This window comes from Macrobrachium rosenbergii, chromosome 59 (assembly GCF_040412425.1).
Source record: "Macrobrachium rosenbergii isolate ZJJX-2024 chromosome 59, ASM4041242v1, whole genome shotgun sequence".
Taxonomy (NCBI): domain Eukaryota; kingdom Metazoa; phylum Arthropoda; class Malacostraca; order Decapoda; family Palaemonidae; genus Macrobrachium; species Macrobrachium rosenbergii.
The window spans coordinates 38302201-38322113 of record NC_089799.1 but is presented as its reverse complement, the minus strand read 5'-3'; the positions used below and the strand labels follow the sequence as shown (position 1 = coordinate 38322113).

General features: G+C 37.2%; 1 protein-coding gene across 1 annotated transcript in view; it reads left to right on the top strand.

The window, feature by feature from the left end:
- Window positions 1-17970, top strand: part of LOC136837525 (uncharacterized) — a 19923-nt gene extending 1953 nt beyond the window's left edge. The window contains exons 2-3 of the mRNA XM_067102371.1: window positions 8736-8892; window positions 13469-17970. Coding sequence (XP_066958472.1) covers window positions 8736-8892; window positions 13469-16835 — 3524 coding nt within the window. The 3' untranslated portion in view covers window positions 16836-17970. The remainder of the gene's footprint in view (window positions 1-8735; window positions 8893-13468) is intronic.
- Window positions 17971-19913: the final 1943 nt, after the last annotated feature.

The following is a 19913-nucleotide window of genomic DNA, read 5'->3' as shown; positions in this document are numbered from 1 at the left end:
AACTCACTTGGGAATTATGTTTTGAAGAATTCTTTTTTTTCCGTCTTTGGCGTTGCTTGTTTTGATAATTGTGTCAGACAACGGAAAGTATAACTATATTGAGAGAGAGAGAGAGAGAGAGAGAGAGAAAGAGAAAGAGAGAGAGAGAGAGAGAGAGAGAGAGAGAGAGAGAGAGAGAGAGAGAGATTTATCAGTCGCAGTAAAGAAAAATACTTGTTTACTTGGCGTGATTACGTACTTATAAAAAGTTTACGCATACAACATACACATTCATTACAAGTTTGTGTCGCAGTATATTTAAATTTCTCTCTCTCTCTCTGTCTCTCAAGGCATTCCTGATGCTTATTCTCTTCCGTAATCTAATCCAATATCTAAATATGATACACAAGTTAAATAATACTAAATTCTGTCACATGACAACCTTCCAACCCCATCTCGAACCGTCATCCCCCCACATTTTATATGCGGATAAGAATTACAATAGGTGGGGGGCGGGAGGGATAGTAGGATAGGCCACAGCTAATTGCTTTGAGGATATTTTCTTTCCCTCCATCCCTCCTATTCCTTCCATTCGCCCCCCCTCTCGTATCCCCAATAAGATCTATCCCTGGCTTGTTCTTCATTGGAAGGGGTGGGTAGAGCTCTCGGCTAGCACGCTGTTGGCCCAGCGTTCGACTCTCCGACCGGTCAATGAAGAATTAGAGGAATTTATTTCTGGTGATAGAAATTCATTTCTCGTCATAATGTGGTTCGGATTCCACAATAAGCTGTAGGTCCCGTTGCTAGGTAACCAGTTGGTTTTTAGCCAAGTAAAATAAATCTAATCCTTCGGGCCAGCCCTAGGAGAGCAGTTAACCAGCTCAGTGGTCTAGTTAAACTAAGGTATACTTAACTTTATCCCTGGCTTACTTGCTGTTAGCCTCCTTCAGCAGTTATAGTACCTGAAATATCTATTATTACCGGTTATTCTGTATAATAACTTTATATAAATTCACGTATCCTTAGACACAAGGGGATACCCAAATCTCATTTTCAAAGGTTCCCATGAACTGTGTTTTGGAGGTTTAGTTATAAATAAAGCCGGCTTAGGCCAGTGCACCCGCTTTCCATAAGTCTGGTAAGTTGAGAAAGGAGGGCGGGAGGCCTGGTGTGGATCGGGAGACCCTGCCAACCCATAAGATACATTCTGGAGGGAGCTGCTTCAAATATACGACACAATACTTCCTTCCCTCCTTCCTCAAAGGTACTTCTTGATATTGGGTTCAAAGGGTAATCGTTTTGTACAGGACCCTTCAGGGGTGGGATAATTTTTTTTTTCCGTCCTTCAGGACAGTGTTACGTAATACAGTGTCTTCTAGGAACTTATTTTTATTTACGACGTTTAATTAAAAAAAAAAGACATTTCCAAAGAGGGTGGGATGCTGTCAGACGAAGCACCTTCAATCAATCTGCTAATATTCATGTCATCACCAAATCTCTTCTCGTTTCGGCGACGTATGACTTATTAAATTTTTGAGAGGCATAACGTTTCCTCGATGAAAGTTTGTTATTTGCACCGGAAGGTTCCACTTTGTTTACGTGGCTTACATAAATTGTGTTTTCATCTTCTTGGATAACTGCTGGATGCGATTCTACTCAGTTTACTAAGCCCACAAATTATCACTGGCTTAGATAAGTTAACGCTTCATGTTTTGGGGAGACTGTTGGGTAGATTTTGATATACTTTACAAAATCGCAAAATATTTCTTGGCTTAGATATAAAGATAACATGAGCTTCTGAGATATCTGCTGGGTAGATTTCATATAATTTTAGTCATAAACTATATCTGGCTTACAAACATAGATATCTATGACTCTGAGATTACTTCTCGGTAGATTTTGATATCTTTTTCCAAACCAACTAAGACCTGGCTTATTACGTTGATATCTTCGTGTTCTGAGATAACTTCTGAGCAGATCTGTTCTATTTTTTAAGGCTACAAAATATACCTGGCTTTGATACCTTCATATTCTGGGACAGCTTTTGTGTAGACTTGATATATTTTTCGAAACTAGAAAATATGACATACCTTAGACACCATGATATGTTTATTCTTGGAAAACTGCAGGTGTTGGGTTGAATGCCTGTGTTCTAAAAGCTCTTACAAAGAATAGGACATGCTCTCTATAGATGAACATAAGGTACAGAGAGAGGCAGTGTCGAGAATTTGGCAATGACAATATTCTTTTAAATTCATTTTTTTTGCCCCAAAAAAATCACTAGTAAATAAAGAAACAATTAATAAAATTATTTTTTAAACAGACACCCTAACACAAGAGAGGCAGAGAAACGAAACAAAACAAAAACAATCGTAATAAACCTACGAGAATATCCACTTCGTACAGAGGGAAAAATGACATCTCACCTATTTCCAGCCAAAATTGCCTGCTTATTATGCATACTTCACTAAATGCCCTTTAGGGAGTAAAATTGAATATGCATTCTCACTGCTGGTGAAAGGAGTTAAACCACTGTTATAGCTGTTGTAGTCTCGTTATGATTCCAAAGAATATGCAGTAAAATACATGGTTCTACTTCTATTAATGCCAGCTGTAGCTGAGTGGGTATAGTGTTGGCCTAGCAAAAAACTGGTCAGGAGTTGAAATCCCAAAGAGGAGGTATGTCTTTATCATCTATTTACACGCCAGATTGTCAGCTTTTAATGCTTACTGCACCCTATTATTGTCTTGTGGAACGACTATTCAATGTCTACTTACTACTGGTGGGTTTGGGAGTGGGTAAAACCATAGATATAGGTAAAGTATGAGCCCAAAGAATTTGCAATAGCATCATACCTAGAGCCACTAAATTTATGCTATCTGTGACTGAGTGGATATGATGTTGTCCTCACAATTCAGGTGAAAATATGTTAATTACAAACAAATGGCCTTTCAAATCCAAATAACAGATTTCACGTTGCTATATGAAGTAAGTTTTTGTTCAACACTAGTTTAAAAACAATCCTGAAATGGTTGATATCTGCACTCTGATTTTCTTGACGAACAAGTATGGCGCTCTGCTAATCATAATTTCTGCACATCCAGAATGCCTTTGCCATTTTAATAAAAAATATTAACTATACCTTAGTTTAACCAGACCACTGAGCTGATTAACAGCTCTCCTAGGGCTGGCCCGAAGGATTAGATTTATATCATGTGGCTAAGAACCAACTGGTTACCTAGCAACGGGACCTACAGTTTATTGTGGAACCAGAACCACATTATGACGAGAAATGAATTTCTATCACCAGAAATAAATTCCTCTAATTCTCCATTGGCCAGTCGGAGAGTCGAACGCTGTGCCAACAGCGTGCTAGCCGAGAGCTCTACCCACCCCTCCAATGAAGAACTACCATTTTAATAACTGAGAACATTCCTAGTTTACTGTAAAGTATCGTAATATCTTCGGAAAATCAGTTCTTTTACACATTCATGATTAGTTTAAAGCGTTTTAGCGCTCTTGAAAATTTATTTTACACAATTTTCCACCACAAAAAAATCATATTACAATTTTCCACCACAACAAAAATCATATTACAATTTTCCACCACAACAAAAATCATATTACAATTTTCCACAACAACAAAAATCATATTTGATAAGAATCGGTGGAAGCAATTAGCGTATTACTAAGTACAAGGGTGCAGTACCTCAAAGCTTCAAATGTTTGTTTTATGCTAACCATTTTCCTTTACTAGTGGTTATCTGTGGATGGGTGCCGCACTGCAGTAACTGGCAAAATAGTTTGAAAGCTGTTTGTACAGGGAGAAAATGCAAGTTAATTGTGAGCAAGATTAAGCTGACGGTAAATGTGATCTCTAGAGAGGACGGCGTAAGTGAAAGGATCGATCAAACTGTTTTGAGATAGTTCGGTCATGTGGAAAGAATGAAGTGTGATAGTCCAATGAAAAGATTATATTTTGGAAGCATTAGGAAGAGGTTACAGAGGGAGACCTGAACAAATCAAGTGGAAAAGATTTTGGAAATGAAGGGCTTTAATACACAGAAAACCCGAGAGTGTGTAAGACAGAGGTGATGACATAGTATAAGGTCATTCCAATTGGTCCTGTTGTGTAAGTTTTTGGCACAGAGGGCTCATCCACTACTCTGACTTTTTTGGACCACCACTGTTGAGGTAAAAGTCTTTCTATATATCTATACACACATATATATACACACATACGTTTGAGCAGTGTTAATATTTGGTGTAAATTGAGGACAGAATTTTTATTGGTGAAAACATCCGTTGTTATGTATTTATTAATGTGTAGCTCGAGAAATTTTTAAAAACAAACATCTGAATTCATTTGGTGAATCTTCCTATTTTATGAAATCTACTATCTGAGGCTGGAAATATAAATCTGTAATTTTTCTGCTACTGCCGCTAATATCAGTTTTACGGATCTCACAGCTCTGTTACAAAATAAAGTCTTGCACAATATAAAGTCTACAAATGTTTATTTCTAAATATTTTGCGAGCTTGAAGATCATTTCTCTTTTGGAATGAGAGGTATTAATTTCCTTTCCTAGTTCTTAACTGAACGTTATATATTTTCCGGGTTTTTCCTTCCGAGAGATTTTGCTTTCATATGCTAATGAACCCAGAGAATATGATTGACAACATCATGAGCACCAGTGTGAAGCAAATAGTTAAACTTTAGCAAGCATCTGATGAAAACTGATTTTTAGTTCAACGAAACCACTATTTCACAATCCTAGACTTTAATAAGCCAAATAATGAGAAGTAAAAACTGAACCAAGAACAGGTGAGAAGAAAGCAGAGGTCAGGCTGCCCAGCAGGGGCGTTCCTAGACATTTTGGGGCCCGGGGGGCACAGTCCCATTTGGGCCCCTCTTATGGGGTGGAAAGCGAGCAAAGCGAGCCAAAGCAGCTGAGGGTTTTGGGGGAGGGATTTTTTAGAATATGAGCAATTCTAGGATCATTTTAAAGGCACTTGTAAATTTTGCATTTTGGCCCCCCCCCTCACTTTGGGGCCCGGGGGGCGATTTCAAACAGGCCGCCCCCTCGGGAACGCCACTGCTGCCCAGTGAGACCTTTCGGCTTAAGGCACCATGCGGACAGACCCCAGAGGGAGAGAGAGAGAGAGAGAGAGAGAGAGAGAGAGAGAGAGAGAGAGAGAGAGAGAGAGAGAGAGGTCAATTGGACTCCAAACTGTTATCAAGAGGGCTGTATTTCAATGAGGAACAGCTCTCCGTTTAACCTGGTTTCACCCTGCGAGCTTTGACCTTTGAAGACACATTCTTCCCTTCGAGAATCAAAAGAGCCGATGTCATGTTTTACAAAATATTCAGAAAATTTGCATAAACGTAAAAGGACTTCCTTATGATCCCTTGGCTATCGCAGCATGCGTTCTGAAATAAATGTTTTCAAAATTTTTTCTTATTTTTAATGTTTGATAAACTAAATTGCTGTTTATTTTCAAGATCGATTTTTAATTTTGCAACGTCGGTAACGCGATAATCGAAATCCTTTTATTTTCAGTCGTCACCAAGGCTTGTGGTCATCAATAGAAATATAACAAATAAAGAATGAATCATAACATTAATGTTTCAGTCGTCACCAAGGCTTCAGTTCATCAACAGAAATATAATAAATAGAGAATGAATCATAACATTGATGATAATAAAGAATTTCGAAGCACAAGGACTTGCGTGCTCTGACTGTTGTGCCTGCAGTTGAGTGACGACAGAGAATCGATTCTCCTCCGCAGGTTGCGTTGTTTCCCCAGTTTATGTCATGTCTGCGACATGAGAGGAAAGCCTTCCCTCTGCCTTCAGGGGCTCTGACAAGGGTTTTCAGCTCTCCTGCTTTCTAACGAACACTGACAATCGTTTTGTGGTCAGTTTATTCTCGTGCATGCGACTGTAATTCTCTCTCTCTCTCTACACACACACACGCACATATATGTGTGTGTGTGTGTACAATATAATATATATATATGTATATATATATATATATATATATATATATATATATATATATATATATATATATATATATATATATATAAAGATAAAATCCACGAAGGAAACAGAAACACTGGAGTGCTGCGGGGCCTTTCGACACTAGTCCCTTACTTAGCAGAGTCTGTTAAGTAAAGGACTAGTGTCGAAAGGCCTGCAGCACTCCAGTGTTTCCATTTCCTTTCTCATGGATTTTATCTTTATCTATATATTCATCACGTTCCATATTTTCGTGATTCAGTTATACATATATATATATATATATATATATATATATATATATATATATATATATATATATATATATATATATATATATATATATATATATGTGTAAAATGAAAGATCTCTGTTAGAATACAACTTATGAAAAATAGACAGACATGAGACCATCCGTCGATGGTCCAAGTCATAACTGCTAATACAGTGTAAGGAAACAAACCTACCACAACGAACCACTGTCTAAAAGAGATTAATTTCTGGCAGAGGCAGACATCCACACAGGAGCATAGTATTAGTAAGTACCGTACCTTGAATCTAGTAAGTACATTTGATAGTCGATATGCCTACGGGAGGGAATTAAGTACTCATGATTCCCATTCAGAGTTGACTAAGTACTTACAAGACAACCTTGTCAGTGCATGTGTATCCGGCCCTGAATTAAGTTTGGGGCTGCCTTTAACTGGTTAACCATAAGACTCTTCCACAAAAACATCAGAACTTACCTGACCGCTGTTTATCTGATCAATATCAGAGAGGTTTGGTTATTGATGTTTATTTCAGTGAGCACTGACCAATCTTGCGTGCCATTTCCCAGACCAACACACTCCCCACTGAACCTAAACACACCCCAACTAAACCTAAACACACACCACTAAACCTAAGCATATCCCACTAAACCTAAACACGCCCCCACTAAGCCAGAACACACCCCACCAAACCTAACCACAAACCCAAACTCCTCCCAAAACTAAACACCCCACTAAACCTAACACACCCTGAATCTAAACACACCCCAACTAAACCTTTACATATCCACCACTAAACCTAAACACTCCTCCCACCAAACCTAAACACAACCTCCACTAAAGATAAACACCCCTCCCACTAAACCTAAATGCACCCTTCACTAAACCTAAGCACATCCCCTACTTAATCTAAATACAAACCACCCACAAAGCCTAAACACACCCTTCACCAAACCTAAATGCCACCCCACCGTACCTAAACTCACCCCAACTAAACCTAACCACACGCCCCCCAACTAAACCTAAACACAAAACATGATACAGAATTATTAATCACAGGAAATAAAAGTTTTTTCAATAATATATTTCTGTTCTCTCGAGTATGTGAAATGAGGTATGATAACCCCGTAGAGTTTATTTACCACATAAGTTACAAAGGGAAGGGGGAAGGGGGATGGAGGAAGGGGAAGGGAAGGAGGCGCGGGTACGGGTTTGAAACCTACCCTGTTATTTAAGTTGGGTCAAATGATGCCCACATGCCAAATTTTGCCTAGACCGGCCAAGCGGTTCGGATTTCTATAGCTCACAACTTTCCAAACATACAAACATTCACTTTTATATTATACATATATATATATATATATATATATATATATATATATATATATATATATATATATATATAAATTTCTGACTCACATCAGGATCGAACCCAGGTCTTTCAATTGAAAGGCAAGGGCGCTGCCCACTAGGCCATACAACTCCAAAAGAAGCTGGAACCTGGGGGCAACTGCACCCAAGGAATTACCTTGTCTTTCAACTGAAAGACCTGGGTTCGATCCTAATACGAGTGAGAAATTTATTTCCGTTCCACACGTGACTGTGTGTTGATTGATTATATATATATATATATATATATATATATATATATATATATATATATATATATATATACACACACACACACATTGATAACCTCATCAAAGAGAGAGCGAGGGATGTTTAACCCTTCTAAAGATACCGCACTTTTTCGTGTATGTTGATATTTTATCGATAGCGCTATCTCCATACTTGTTACCATAATTGCCCTCATGCACAGCGTCTAAAACAAAATACTTGGCTTGAAATCGTTTACCAGTGTGATACATTTCATTCTTCTAATGCCGGTACCACCAAATATTTAGACTCGTAGAAATTACTTCCAGCGTATGTTACGCATATGCGCCATTATCCTAAAAAACCTTGGCTACAAATGTTTCTTCATTCGTTTCTCTTGCACTTTACTTGAATAACTAAAAATCAATCCACGATGCATTCCTTCTTCCACAAAGGTAAATCGTCTTTTGTTACCTGCCTCTGATTTGATTCATTCATTTGCAGTCTTTTGTACTCTCCTGTCGCACCTTTGTGAAGAACGACCCTCTTCAGTCAATTCACTACCATTTATTCTCAGGTACTTTCGGATTGTCAACCACAATTCAAAGCCAAAACTCGGTCTTAGCGCGGACGCTGCCTAACATTACAAATATCAGAAAAATAAAATTTGCTTGTTATTAGCATTAGACAGCCTTGTGCCATCGCTGACTGTGAAAATGCACGTAAACAAGACCGAGAGAGAGAGAGAGAGAGAGAGAGAGAGAGAGAGAGAGAGAGAGAGAGAGAGAGAGAGAGAGAGAGAGAGAGAGATTCCATCATCTGGCATTCATCCTTCTAATTACTATGTTTATTTTTTATTTCTTGACAGCACCAGCCAGTTGGATATCCGTGGCATTGTTAATCTTCTTAAGTTATGGGGACCAAGGTTCATGCCAATGGGGTCCATTCTTTCACCAAAGGCCGCAGCAAAGGCAAGGATATCCGGTAACAACTCCGCCATTACCTTATAGTGGATACAACAACAGGTAAGTTTGAGCATATTCGAAGTAGCCTACATGTCCCATTAATTAAATTAACAGAGGTTTAGTCTACCCAGACTTTTGAAATTTCTATATTCTCATCAAAAAGTACACATTTCTAAACAATGCTTTTGGGAAACCGTTCTGAATTCACCGGCGCTCGTTTCGACTTCCTTAGATGAGAGCAAATTTATTACCGGAATGGTTTCGTTCTCGGGAGCCGCGAGAGGGCTTGCATGTTGCCAGGGGTGAGGAGATGACCACCGCCAGACTTCAGTTTGGTTCTAGAATAAATTGTAATCCTGCTTTCAGAATCATTTTTGCAATATTCATGATGAAACTGGTCTTTTATAGATTCATGAAAACAATTACGAAAAAGAAAAATAATAGAATAACTAGGTTTACTTTTACGAAAATAAAATGCTTCGCTATTCGTGAAGAACTTTCTCTAAACTCCCATTCCACTGGTCGGCTGCCAACCATACCCTCACATTTCTCTCTCTCTCTCTCTCTCTCTCTCTCACACACACACACATTTATTCCCTATAATGTAATAACACACATGTTAAGTTGTTAAGTGAAAAATACACTGTACAAATTGGGCTGAAATTCCCTAGATAATAATAAAACATTTTCCCCTTAAAACTCCATAATTGACATCGCGTGATAATCATTCACTTTTATACCGCAGAAGAAACTCTTCACCCTAGTTTTTGCGTTTCTTTTACTCTTCTCGTGAGACATTTGTTTAGGAACCAATTTGAAAGAGCTGATACGATAGTTTAACCTTGACCCAATATGATGTGCTTATCACCCTTACTCTTATAAAGACCTGGGGCTTGAATTTTTACATGTATGTATAAATATCCCCAGAGAGAAATAGAGCAACTATTGGTTAAGATGCGCAAATCAAAGTTCCTGCTGCCTTTAACCACGCAAATAGTGTCAGACACAATAGAAATCTGGATTAGTCACAGATCGTTTGCGTCGTTTCAAAAGTCAGATACTTGAAGCTCGTTTGATGAAGACAACAATTAAAAATAGACCCCGAGTGTTATGACAGTCAGACCAGGCAGATAATAATGTCTTTGTAGATTCTAATTTTAGACTCTGTGCTGCAAGTTAAGAAGCCCTCATATCCCTTAATTACCTGCCTTTTGAAAATTAATTCCAATGCATGTATAGCTTCAAACGCAGTCTCATAGCCATTATCTTATTGCTTCAAATGAAATACTGTCCTTGCTTGTTTTTCATTATTTTAATAGGTTTGGACAACCCTGTTTATATATATATATATATATATATATGTATATATATATATATATATATATATATATATATATATATATATATATATATATATAATCAATACACAATCACATGTGGAACAGAAATAAATTTCTGACTCCCTTCAAGATCGAACCCAGGTCTTTCAATTGAAAGGCAAGGGTGCTGCCCACTAGGCCATACAAGTCATAAAAGAAGTTGGAACCTGAGCACCACTGTACATAAGGAATTACCTGGGCAAGCTAACTGCTTGCATACCAGCGTGTTTTCACCAACTTCCTGACTCAGCATTGACCTAATTGACAGCATTTCATTCGAATTATCCCTTCTGAGTGAATAAGATGGAAGTAATCAACACACAACCACGTGTGAAACAGAAATAAATTTCTGACTCACTTCAGGATCGAACCCAGGTCTTTCAAATGAAAGGAAAGGGTGCTGCCCAATAGGCCATACAAGTCACAAAAGGAGTTGGAACCTGAGGGCCATTGCACACAAGGAATTACCTGGGCAAGCTAACTGCTGGATACCAGTGTGTTTTCCCCAACTTCCCGACTCAGCAATGACCCATATTAACTCAGAATGGATAATTCGAATGAAATGCCGTCAATTGGGTCATTGCTGAGTCGGGAAGTTGGGGAAAGCACGCTGGTATGCAAGCAGTTAGCTTGCCCAGGTAATTCCTTGTGTGCATTGGTGCTAAGGTTCCAGCTTCTTTTATGACTTGCATGACCTAGTGGGCAGCGCTCTTTCCTTTCAGTTGAAAGACCTGGGTTCGATCTTGAAATGAGTCAAATTTATATATATATATATATATATATATATATATATATATATATATATATATATATATATATATATATATATATATATATCTCGAGAAGGGAATGCTTCAGACGCGATACATAGTGGAAAAGGTTTTATTAATGCAACATTTCGGTCACCAGCCGATTTTCAGGCTGAAAATTACAATAGTAAAACAAAATGACAGTAAAAATACTCATCTAAAAATACACAATTACAGTAAAAAGCAAATCAAAAGAACAACGAAACTCGAGTACCGTTTCCAGCAAAGGAAGACGAGTGACTGGAATAACGAAAGCACGTCCGTTGTTTACGCCAGGTACTTTCAGCCTTTTATTGTAATTGCGTAATTTTGGATGAGCGTTTCTATTGTACTTTTATTTTATTACTGTAATTTTTTAAAAAGGGCATTAAAAAAGGGGCATTAATAAAACTAAGAAAAAGAGGACATTAATAAAATATATATATATATATATAAGAGGATATATGAATTATTATATATATATATATATATATATATATATATATATATATTATATACAGACATATATATATATATATATATATATATATATATATATATATATATATATATATATATATATATATATATATATATATATATATATATATATATATATGTGTGTGTGTGTGTGTGTGTGTGTATGTATGTATAAACAGTAATACGGATTACATAACGAGAAAACACTGTCAAAAAGAAAGGGGTGGGGGTGAATGTATCAAAATGAATAAATAAAAAATGCAGAAACAGATGATCAAAGACGAGAGAGCCCACAGCCAGTGGCGGATTTAAGGGGTGGGGGGGGGCATCCGGTCACGTGGCCTCCCCCACCGATATGAATAACAGAACATTGTTCTCTTTCAATAAATCATTATTAGTAGCAAAAATGTGCTTAGTTAATCATTATTTCAACAACAACTGTGCAACAACAACAACAACAACTACAATTACTAAGTGAGTTTCATTACCGGTTCAAGAGCTACCATGGTATACTAAGTTCCCTGTGTTCTTTAGTTCCAAAATATTTTGTTTGTGTCTCTTTTGACGATATTACTCCAGCATTGGATACCTACAGCTCTTTCTTTGTTGATGCTAAGTCGCTAGATCATGCTGATGATTATAAATCAGAGTTCAACTTATGGAGGACTCGCTGGAAATCTGTTCCAGTCGATTCACTTCCTAAAACAGCAATGGAAGCCTATGCTCAGTGCTCTGAAAACTAGCTGTTGCTACAAATATATGTTACATTGCCTGTCATCAGCAACAGCAGAACGAACGTTTTATATATGATAAAATCCTAAGTGGGCCCCAATGAAAGCTTTTAGATCGGCCACTGCCCACAGCCAAAGAATTTTGGGCGGGAGATTCGTAATGCTTGAAAAAAAAACACACACACAGATCCTTAATCTGATATGATGACTTTTTAAAACTCTTACCTTTAAATCTCCAGTTTGTATGTACTGTACACAATTACAACAGTTCATATATTTAATGTTTCATTCAATCTTTTTTGTATATTCAATATTTTCTACTAATGCCATTTACCAAAAAGCGAATCATGATGACATTCAGGTCCACAATGTTATTTAGAATTTTCGGCTCCAGGAAAAATGTGCTCAAGGGGAATAGAGGTTTATCAGAAAGGTTTACCAGAAACCGGCAGTTGCTAAATATCCTTTGCCTTTATCAGACTCATTCCAAGAAATGCTTGTGTTCCATTTCATGCATTAATTTACATACATTAAAGTGTGTGCCTATTTGTTTGTGCATATGGGTGCCAGTAACTTGAATGACAGCGGCCCAAATCATTCCACAGCAGTGAAAATGGTTCTCTCTATTTTTCTACCCCGTCATAGTTTACATTAGACAGGGTACATTTAGACTCAGAGTGTTTCTTAACCTGGGGGGCTAGCAGCCCTAGGGGGTGCTAAAATCAATTTAGGGGGTGCTGGAAATGCAGTACAAATGAAAAATTAAAACTATCTCAAAATCAAAATATAATAATAATAATATTATTAATATTATTATTATTTTAATATATTTATATATACATATATATTATATATTTTAATATATTTATATATACATATATATATATATATATATTTATATATATATATATAAATATATATATATATATATATATATATATATCTATCTATCTATCTATCTATCTATCTATCTATCTATCTATCTATCTATCTATCTATCTATATATATATATATATATATATATATATATATATATATATATATATATATATATATATATATATATATATATGATCCCAGTAACCAGATATATAGGGGTGCTGGACTGTGAAACCTTACTACAGGGGGTGCTGAGGTCAGAAAAGGTCAAGGAACACTGCATTAGAGTGATCACTGGTTTTTTGTATATGTGTTAGTTCATCTAATGGACACCAACTATCGTCTGACTAATATTTCTTTTGTGTCTAACACTACCAGGTATCCACCACTGCGATTAGGTTTCCCACCCCATACTGCGCTGAGTGAGAAGAGGGTCGATGTTTCACAACTACCACGGGGAGAGGAAACCGCTAGGCATGAGTCAGTAACCAGTTCATCGACGCATCGCAAGACAGCCGGTATCAGCACATATGTACACTCCGCACCAGGTATTCGAGCTCTGCCTTCTACAGCTGTGAGTGAAGGAGTCATTGCTCATAAAGAATCGGTCAATTCGACTGCTGAGCCAGATACAGAATATGCAGTACATGAGACAACAATGAATGATCTGACAGAAGTTGCTCAACAAGTTGAGTCTCCTGGTTTAACAATAACTAAAGCTCCATCTTTAAGGCCATTAACGATGAAACCAGTTAGTCTCATTGTTTCTCGTCAAAGTGTTGGTGGCAATGTTTCAACAGAATTGTCCAATATGAAGTTTGACAATAAAGTAGAAAAGAGAGCTGATGAGCACAAGAATGTTTCAGACCCTTTAAACTCAGCTGGCTCTCTATCAAATAAGCCAGAAGACCAAGGTGGGTATGAAGTACCTAATGTACAACAAGTGAATGTGGAAGACACAGTCATGTTCTCAAAAAGTAACGGTAACAATAGCGCCATTCAAGAAGGTCGCTTGTCTAGCGGTAACCCTGAGACAGCCTATCCTCTATCTATTCCTAATAATGTCCTTGAGGGGCCAGGACAGCACTTTCCCACGAGAGATGAAGAAATCAGTGAAAAAAACAACTCTCCATTTCCACAATCTCCATTAATTAAACAGCCTGTACCTAACTATCATAAATATCCAAGCAGGTATCAGAATCAACGTCCAGCATATCAACCTTATAATGGTAACAGGAGGCCTTCTCCATCATTTCCCCAACACAATGGGAATCAAAGGCCTAGTCCAACAAACCCCAGACAATCATTAAACATCCAACAACAAACAACATTGGGCTCAGATGATTTTAAAGGTAAATATGCACCAGTTGAGGGAAATCCACATTATGGCTTGCAAGCGACTGCAAATTCTGCAGAGAAAATGAAATTCCTTCAACATACATTTCAAGAAAATCAGGCAAGCAATCAGGGCTCTGTACTGAATTTTAGTCATGAAAGCAATATCAAGAATCAGCAAGTTTCACTTGAAAATAATTATTCACAGGGAAGTGGTCCCAGCAGTCATCACCCACTATCAGGGAATTCAAAAGACATAAGGCAAAATCCACGTCAAACAAATCCTGTACATTATCCTCAGCCAGTCCATACCAGGTACCCAAGTGTACAATTGCAAACTACACACTTCCATGATGGGACTAGACCTCGCCAAACAGGGTCTTCACCTATACTTCCTCACTCACCATTACAACAAAATTTACAAGGGTCATACAATCAATATCAACAACCTCATTCCCAGGAAAACCCTGCAGTCACACCACCACACTCAAATCTCCAATACTCAAGAAGACCCTTGACAGGATATAACAATTACAGGCCCTTTCCACCTCACCCTTTGCTAAAAGTAGGAAATCCAACTGGGCAAAAACTGCATCAAGTTATTGGTCCAGTTCTAGGTCCTGCACCAGGAGCACTTTGGAGACCCTTCACAGAGGAACTCCCATTGCAGACAGAGGCATCTACAGATGAAACACTGTTGATATCTTCTACCAATCCTCCAGACATCCAGAGTAATCGAGATAGTGTGTTCATTGACAGCTCTATAAGAAATAACACAAAACGACAAGGCAACAGGAAAATAGACATTTCAGTAAATAATAATGGCCGGATATTGTCCTATAATGGGGGACTAAACTCTCTTCACAGTAGTTTTCAGGAAAATAATAAACCACATGCATTTAGAAATTCTTCAACAAGTTTACTAAAATCAGTTTCACAGAACACCGAAAGAGAAAACAATGTTAATCACAAGAGTCACTATGAGGTTCTTCCACAATTTAGTCCTGCAAGTGGACTGAAGTTTATCTTGGAAAAGGGCACTCAAAATAGCAATAACAACCAGAATGTCACAAATTTTGTACTGGATGCAAAGAATGCAGAAATCAAAGGAGATAGTGAGTTGAAGATTACTGGAAGTGGTTTAAATACTAATGGTACATTCACTAATGCTGGTGTAGTCGAATTCAGAGTTAATGGAAATCTTTTTGACGATAACAAAGACAACATCGAGGATTCTTTGAGTCAAGATAAAACTCATAATTTTTCAAGAGGTATTGATGACAAAATATCACGCGCTACTCAAAATCCTTGGAATGCTTCATCATTATCAGTCACTGTTTCACCACCATTACATTCAACGACCGATTCTTTATTTTCATCTTCTCTCACTGATTCACAATTACCACCTTCAACTTTTCATTCTCTGCCAGCAACCTCATTCAGTGGCTTACTGCCTCTCTCTTCATCTTTTGATTCTTTGTCCCGGTCTCCATCCACTGAGTCTTTAAACGGACAAACCTTAGCAACGGAGCCCCCTTCAATAACTTTGACTTCTCCTTATTCAAGAGATGGTTTTACAGGAGCTGACGAAAATTCTTTGTCATCTGCTAAAAGTGGAGGCAACCAACAAAAAAATGAATTGCTTTTGCTAGGAGCTCCTGGTCCCATGGAACCAGTTTCACTAGAAATACCCGATGAACTCAAAAAAGTTCATTTTAATGAATCACTTGCACTTGGCAACACACCAGTCAATGAAGTCCACATCCCGGAAGAAGGTGAAGTACATTATTTGTCACTGGTGCCGTTCTTCCAAAATGTTGTTCCTCTCAAAGAGAATAAAACACCTACTGATAATGATAAGCAAGATTTTAATGAAAAACCAAATGTCAGTTCGGCAACACCACTGGGAGTTGTTGACCCTAAAACTATTGTAAAAATTATAGCAGAAACAGGTAGTAATATTTTAAGAGTTTCTCCACCTCAAAAGGGAGGAGCATTTACAGATAACTCTACGAGTACCTTTAGTACAGAAAGTATTCATTATCCTGACTATTCATGGCACCCAGTTACCAAACAACAGATACCCGAGGCAGGAGGGAACCTGCAGTCAAACCACACAACAGACTCACCTATTTCTAACTCACAGGATACTAAATTACACAAAAGAAACCCTCTTAACGATGAAGCACCGCTGAAACCTTCTCCGTTTATCAATGAAAAAATGGACTCTACAAGAACGATTTCCCTGATCGGTGTCGATCCGACCTCACCCAGAGAAAGCGAAAAGGCAGCTCAAAACCATCAGAAAGTTTATGTACCTTACAGGTGGCAACAGCGCTATCACAGTCGTTCACCTATAGGCGTACGATTAAACCTAAGACAGTGCCATCCCAAACCGTTGAGTCTTTAACTGAAGAGTCACTTCCGCTACCTCTCACCGTGGAGGCATCCCAAACCGTTGAATCTTTAACTGAAGAGCCACTTCCGCTACCTCTCACCGTGGAGGATCATACCACACAAACACATTCTGGGGAAGGTGTCTCAACAGAACCTTCAGTTGTGGATCTGAGCAAAGTCACGGAAAACGATCACAAGCAGTCTTTCACGGCAGGAGAAACAACAGAATCACTGGAGTCGCCTAGTATTTCGGAAAAGGATAGAATCAGGCTAATCCTACAAGGACTTCCCAAATCCTTAAGAAGCTCTGTTACAATAGATAAGAGAATCCTTGACACTGGCGCTCGGCCAGTTATCAGCACTGGCTACGGCAATGTTTCTTATCAAGTGTGATGATTTTCCTGAATAGCAGAACAGGCTGGCATGAAAAATTTTTTTGTTTAATATCAAACATTTTCATTAATAGAAACATTTAAAAGTAAATACAAATCTTCAACTTATGATCTGTGAATATCTATTGAAATAATTGTATCTATCTGTCACCATAAACAATGAAGCGATGTCTAACTGTTTCTGTAACTGTATTTGAATGGAAGAAACTTACAAAACAGAAATCACAGTGTCATAAATAAAAACAATTTAATGGTTCATTTTTATCAATATTGTTACTTTCTCTCTCTCTTAATCTTCCTTTCATATTTGGAAAAATGTTCCCATTATAAATTTTTGAGGTTGTAGATTAATATATATATATATATATATATATATATATATATATATATATATATATATATATATATATATATATATATATATAAAATAATCTGGAACCTGGAATTCTAAAAGGAAAAAGAGAAATATACTGTATCATTCCTCATATACAATATCAATTTTGTAAAACCTATTACCGAAAATAAAAATTTCATAAAAGTTTCTTTCATTTCCTTAATTCAAAAACACAAAATTCAGTTGCTGTGGAACTTTTGACTAGCATGAGTTACTGACATTTTTAAGACAAAAGTTTGATTGTACCCACAGACATTGGCGTCGATCAATTCAAAAATTATCTCATCTCCCTGGTGATTTTTGGAAGCACTCTTATGTACTGGATAATTAAAAAGTTCTTGGTGCAACCAAGCAAAAATTTCCCCAATTTTTTACTTGTTTCCTCTAGCCGCTTTTCAAACTTTCAGCACCGACACACGAACCCATCTATAGAGGGAAGGAAGGAATTCCTGTAGCATTTTCAGTATAAAATTATGTAGAGTCGTAGCATGTTAATTTTCATTAACAAAAATCAGATAGTACAGTAACGCCATAATTTGCAGGTGGTATTCGGACAAGGGCATCAGAATGTTAAGGTACATATCACGGAAGATGAATCAGATAGACCCATTGTTCTACTAAAATAATCTAATGACCAACTGGGGCTTACATTGCGTGAGCGGGATGACGAATATCAGAATGTTATTAAGGTGCAAACACACACACACACACACACACACACACATATATATATATATATATATATATATATATATATATATATATATATATATATATATATATATATATATATATATATATATCAGTCGTATTCCACGTAGGAAGATGAAAGATGCTTTGGATAAACGCCCCAAGAAGAGGTCCATTGGAGGACGAAACTGTTGGGCATATTCTAACCAAAGCATCTTTCATCTTCCTATGTGGAATTCAACTGAATAACATATCTTCGTGTCTGAGAAGATTACCAGTATTACATATTATATGTTACAGGGAATATGTGAAATCCCTAGGAATTTGTGAAATGATTAACTCGCTTAGGAGCATTTGATCCCAGATTTCATATATTCCCTGTAACACACACACACATATATATGTGTATATATATACGCATACACACAAGAATTACATACATACACACATTTAATGTGTGTTGTGTCTGTGTATGTGTATATATATATATATATATATATATATATATATATATATATATATATATATATATATATATATATATATATATATATATATATATATATATATATATATATATACACACATAATGTTCCAAGATATTTCAGTTACTGGTAACTTGAAAGTACTGAGGACAGTTAAATGAAGTACATCTCAGGTGATCGTTAAAATACATTTGTTTACGGCTTCAAATCGCAAGGGTTCATTTTCAAGCTAAAGAGACAAGCGACCAAACGTACAATTAACACTGAAAGCGTTAAAATACAAGTATAAGAAGTAATACATTACTGATAACGAAATTAAAACCAAGTGTAAAAGAACTAACCCTCAAGAGAAAAAGAAGGACGAAATGACAGAGGAATCAAAACCAGAAATGACCGTCAACAGTTGACAAGACCCCTCACTCTGAGCAGTTTGTTCAAACTCAAGGACCCTTTGATGACCTCAGATGTTGTGTACAAGGTCAAATGCCCTCGATACAGTCTAGGAACCTGCGTGGGAATCCAAGCAAGGGTTACTAAGGGTCAGAACTAATTACCACAAAGGTATTAGCTATCGTGCAGGTAGCAAACTTTCAGATCGTACGTATTAGCTATCGTGCAGGTAGCAAACTTTCAGATCGTACGTATTAGCTATCGTGCAAAAACTTTCAGATCGTACGTATTAGCTATCGTGCAGGTAGCAAACTTTCAGATCGTACGTATTAGCTATCGTGCAGGTAGCAAACTTTCAGATCGTACGTATTAGCTATCGTGCAGGTAGCAAACTTTCAGATCGTACTTATTAGCTATCGTGCAGGTAGCAAACTTTCAGATCGTACGTATTAGCTATCGTGCAGGTAGCAAACTTTCAGATCATACATTTTACAGCATACGAGAAAAGGCAGAGAAGTGAAGCATAATATCCAAGTATACCTTAGTTTAACCAGACCACTGAGCTGATTAACAGCTCTCCTGGAGAGTGCTGGTCCGAAGGATTAGATTTATTTTACGTGGCTACGAACCAATTGGTTACCTAGCAACGGGACCAGTACGAAGATTTTGAAATACTGGGATGGGCACCGAACGGTAAACTGTTGACAGCTCTGGAATCTTTTTTTATTAAACAAATTGTT